Source organism: Pollachius pollachius (genome assembly GCF_949987615.1).
Source record: "Pollachius pollachius genome assembly, chromosome: 12".
NCBI lineage: Eukaryota > Metazoa > Chordata > Actinopteri > Gadiformes > Gadidae > Pollachius > Pollachius pollachius.
Window position 1 is genome coordinate 3,180,534 of NC_136945.1, and position 5,000 is coordinate 3,185,533.

General features: G+C 38.4%; 1 protein-coding gene across 1 annotated transcript in view; it reads right to left on the bottom strand.

The window, feature by feature from the left end:
- Positions 1-716: 716 nt before the first annotated feature.
- Positions 717-5,000, bottom strand: part of LOC307084096 (histone deacetylase 7-like) — a 48,132-nt gene continuing 43,848 nt past the window's right edge. Inside the window, exons 24-25 of the mRNA XM_079748260.1 lie at positions 4,384-4,522; positions 717-3,532 (exon numbers count right to left, since the gene is read on the bottom strand). Of these exons, the coding sequence (XP_079604386.1) occupies positions 3,502-3,532; positions 4,384-4,522 (170 nt within the window). The 3' untranslated portion in view covers positions 717-3,501. The remainder of the gene's footprint in view (positions 3,533-4,383; positions 4,523-5,000) is intronic.

The window sequence follows — 5,000 nt, forward strand, 5'->3', positions numbered from 1 at the left end:
GCGAGGTGGGAGAGAGCACAAGGATCCTATCCAAATGTTGTTTTGGTGCCGCAGATAGTTTGACAATTCCTGTGTACTTTTCTGTAATTCTGGATTTACACTGTTTTAATGTTCAGACTGCATGTTCCCACACGTTTAATAAAGTAGAAAGTTTCATGTTAAATCATGACTCAATATTCTTGCATTAGCAACTATTTCATTCGTACTTTCTTGTGATTTCTCTTTTGTGTTTTTAGGGAAGGATGTAGAAAATATTTTAGAATGTCAAAAAATGTATGATTGGTGCCATTTTAAGGATGTATTTTTGCAAAGTTTATGTTTGACACATTCTTGAGGAAGGAAAGTGGCTTTAAAATTGAGGACAATTTTAAATGGGGACAATGATTGCTCATGTAATTACTGCATTACAGTAATCAAATTATGTCACTAAATACTGCAATGTCATTCCATGCTGTAGTATGGAATAACATACTGCAATTTAAATTGCAGTATACATGGTCTCAACATTTATAAATAGTCTATTTGCTGGTTGATAGAATTTTCTTCTGAATTGTTTTGATGTTTTGTGCTTTGACAGTGTTGCTTTGATGTTCTTTATTATTACCGTTTGTGTTGATAATAAAGTTGGGGAAAAAAAATGTATGTAATCTCAGAAAGTGGGTTCAGAGGCACTGGGGCTTAGAAACGAAACATTCAAAAGCAAAGACTACAGAAAATTAGGTAATACAATAACTTTATTAAGAAATTCTGTTCTTAAGACAAAAACAGGTCTAAAACATGGAAATAACTGACAAAAAAAAGATCAAGAAACCAATCCAAGCTCATTATAAGTATGTACACGGTACAGAATTCCTTAAAATATAAGATGCTGCCCGTCCTTTTAAATTAAGATCCAGTTAAGGGCTTTTTTGGACAGGGTGGTCAAGGCACTTGCTTCTCCTTTGGTCTCTTGCTATGTACAATATTGTGCATCAATTCACCGTGAAATCACGAAGAGAGAGGTCATCTTCATTCAGGTACAAATACCTTCATGTTAGGGAACATCCATGTCAGGACACCTATATTAAGTGAGTTAGACACCGTCAACGTTCTCTTTCAAGAATTAAAAAAAAGAATAATTAACTAAGACAAAACTGAAGAATCAATCAATCAATGAAAATTCTAGTGATAAATCTGTCAATAGAATTCAAACTGAAGTGATTACAATGAAATATGAGTTGATTTGGACACTGCTATACTGTTATATTGCTAGCAAAGACAGCTATCGATCTCCTGTACACACAGGACCTAGCAAGTAAATAAAGAAATAAATCAAACAAATACCAAAACAACCAACAATAAAAAAAATAATAATTTAAAGCACCACCAAATTTGTGTAAGACATTGTGCTTACACAACACATGCGCTAAAAATGTGGAATTTCAACACGGATTAGTTAATAAATAAGACCATATCATAGGGTCGGAACATGAAGGTTGTTTACACATCCTACAAGGGCCTTTGGTGATCCCATCGCTGAATATAAACAAAAACATTTCAAAGGTTCTCTTTTTTGACACGCTAGCATCAATGCTTGCAAACTGTTCCCATAAGTCTTGGCGGTCCTGACAACCTGTGTCCAATTGGGACACATTGGGTTTACCAACTACCTCAATGTTTTAACTGTTAAATGTATCATAGTCATTCCATATTTTAGTCCCGGGAACAAAACATCCCTACAGAGCTATGGACCCGATGGTAAACAGAAAATTATAAATTATTTGAACTAAAGGAGGGCCCACTGGTCTTTGATATGATGGAGCTTAAAGAGTATAAGACACATGTTTGTAATACAATGGAGCAGGAATGCACATCCACAGGTTACAAAAAATCTCTAAAAACAACCGGGTTCCAGAAACGATTAGAAAAGTCATTCCTGTGTCTTCCTGTCAACCTCCCACCCCCACACACCCCTTACCTGGAGATATACTAAGTGCTCTTGTGTATGTATTTGGTTGCCAGCTTATAAGCGTCAACTTTGTGTGTGTGTGTGTGTGTGTGTGTGTGTGTGTGTGTGTGTGTGTGTGTGTGTGTGTGTGTGTGTGTGTGTGTGTGTGTGTGTGTGTGTGTGTGTGTGTGTGTGTGTGTGTGTGTCAGTTTGATACATATCAGAAATGCATCATATATAAAACTCGGGTGAGAGAGAGAGCATAAGTAAATCTTCATGCATGAATCACAATCAACTCTAAAAGTGACCACAAGCGAATGCACGTCTTCTTGCACCCTGTTAACACCCACAATATAGACCATAATACTCCAGAAGAAAGGCCCAACTGACAAAGAAAAATCTGTAGAGTTAAATACATTGTATAAATACATCGAGTGTGTTTATGAATCCCAAACCTTGCATAGAAAGTCCAGTAAAAAGTTTTTTGTATACAACATCCTATGTTCTAAGTAATCTCATATGTATCATCACAACTAAGGCCAGATAAATCTTCAATAGCACTGTGTAATGTACATTAAGACTTCACACATGTTCAATGTTTGTGTCATTGAAAGGAAAGTTAATATAGAACAGAAACCCTACACAATGTTTTCTTATAGGTCACCTTCATCCAAGTGTTCAGAGATCTGTGACAGACATCGTTAAGACTGTGCTGGATGGACGGATGCCACCACTTTCATTTGAAAAATCACACAGCTACAGGTATAGCTGTAGTCATAGAGCCCTTAACAAGAAAGTTAACTATAACACAAATATAGGCAATAGAACAAAAAAGTAAAAAAAACACAAATCAGAAACATTTTGATTGTCAATATTCTCTATCAGCATAAATGTCTGCTGCCGTTGTACTCCTCTATAGATTAAGACTCCACCCACGGTTCACATTACATAATTTACAATTCAAAACAAAAGAAAATCTCAGGATCTGATCCATCATTCATTCATTGTGGTCCCACCTAAACATACGACATCATCAAAGTGGGACACATCTTAAGTACAGTGGATGTGTCTGTTGTCAGTCACAGGTGGGTATATAACCTTGTATAACCTTGACCCCCTCCCCCCCGTTTTAAGAGTACAAGGTTGGGGTTTGGAGTTCTGTGTGGTTCTAAAAAACATGTCCATGGGGAGAGATCTCCCAGGCAGGATGCTCTGAGTCATGGTGCTGCTCCGTGTCAAGTATCTCCACGTCTGCATGTCAATATCGCTGCTTCCCCACACATTCACCGGAGGTAAGACTCATCCTTCATCAATAAGTTTTAGTATTGTTTTGGTCATGTAATTTGGTCAACATTACCTGAGAAGGATCATGGTATGATGAGTTTGAGGTCGCCAGGTGGGGCAGTGATCCAGTGGCGTGTGAGCGTTACACACAGTGGTCGAACAGAGAGAGACAGAGCTGGTCCCATTATTGTTCTTATTCTCTCACATCCACATGAGTGACTGTGTGGAGGTGGGTGTGTGGTACTTGTTTGAAGATACTTCCTGCACCCTCGCACTACATGGATTCATCATCACTCTTGAGATCCTGTTTTTTTATCTTTTCTTGAAGGAGGAATAGAAAAAATATATTGTCAGTGTCTGCAGACTTTTGACAAATATTTAGGTTTTCATAAACAATGAAATCAACAACATAGATACAAACACCTGTGTTTCCACAGTACAGACCTGTTTGAATATCTCTGATCGGTGCAAAATCAACCTGTCTTCAATTAGACTGAAGTTAACGCCTGAGTCAGCACTATTCTGTTTGAATCCCAATAGTGAGACTAGTCAGTACTATCACTGCTACGACTACTACAACTACTTAACTACAATACTCCCACTAGTCAAATTTAAAAAGTGTTGCTCTGCATACTACTGCAAAATAACAACACTTTTATCAACACATTTATCAGCCTTCAGTTAATGACAAATCAATTATTAACAAAACATTCATTTGTAAGCCTTTAGTTGATGATGAACTTATCATTAATTAAATAATAGACATTTGTTGATGATACATTAATGCCTGAGCATTTGTGAATCATCTACCAATGTAAAATAGTAAATGGAATGCATTTATATAACACTTTTCTAACCAGTGGCCACTCAAAGTGACATTCACCCATTCATACACACCTTCAAACACTGACGGCACCAACAACCATGCAATGCGACAGCCAGCTCGTCGGGAGCAGTTACAGTTAGATGTGTCTTGCTCAGGGACACCTTGACACACAGCTAGGAGGAGCTGGGGATCCAACTAGCAACCCTCCGGTTACAAGTCAACCCGTTCTACCTCCTGGGCCAGTGCCGCCCAATTTATATTAATGTTCTTAGAAATGACTTCTATTAGAATGCTATTACAGTGTGTTACCAGATGTACGACCGCCCAGCACTGCCCTCACCTTTACCGGTTTGGAGAGAGAACCCCCATGGAGAGGGAGGCCAGGGCGCTGAGGAGGGTGGGCGCCGGGACTCGGACCCTATGGGCCTGCAGGTGGGACAGCTCCAGCGTGGGAGCCATGGACCGCACACTCTGCCAGTACTCACCTGGGGACAAGGGCCATAGGAGAGAGAGGTTGAAGAGAGAGAGAGAGAGAGAGCAACTCAATTACGATTCAGTCATTTAGCAAATGCAGACGCCCAAAGTGACTTACAGTATATGATTTAGATACGTGTAATTTATTAGCAGGAAGGGGCTTTGGCATTTTACTCAGGTCCTACTAGAGGTAGACTAGGGACGCTGGGTTAGAACTCAGTGCTTTTCTAGCTAGGATTCAACCCCCTATCCCTACATTCTCCTCCGCCCTAAATTTAAAAAATAAATAATAATAATAATAAGTACTCTTTTCTTAAATGGTGTTTCAAAGTTTTAAAGCACAGCTTAAAAAGGGTATGTTTTATGTGTTCTGAAGTTATGATAATATTTATGATAATAATTATATTGCATGCATTCTTTGTACTTTGTACATTCTTATATAGAAGCATGGATAGCATTTCAAATAAAATAACGTAGGACAAGAAAATA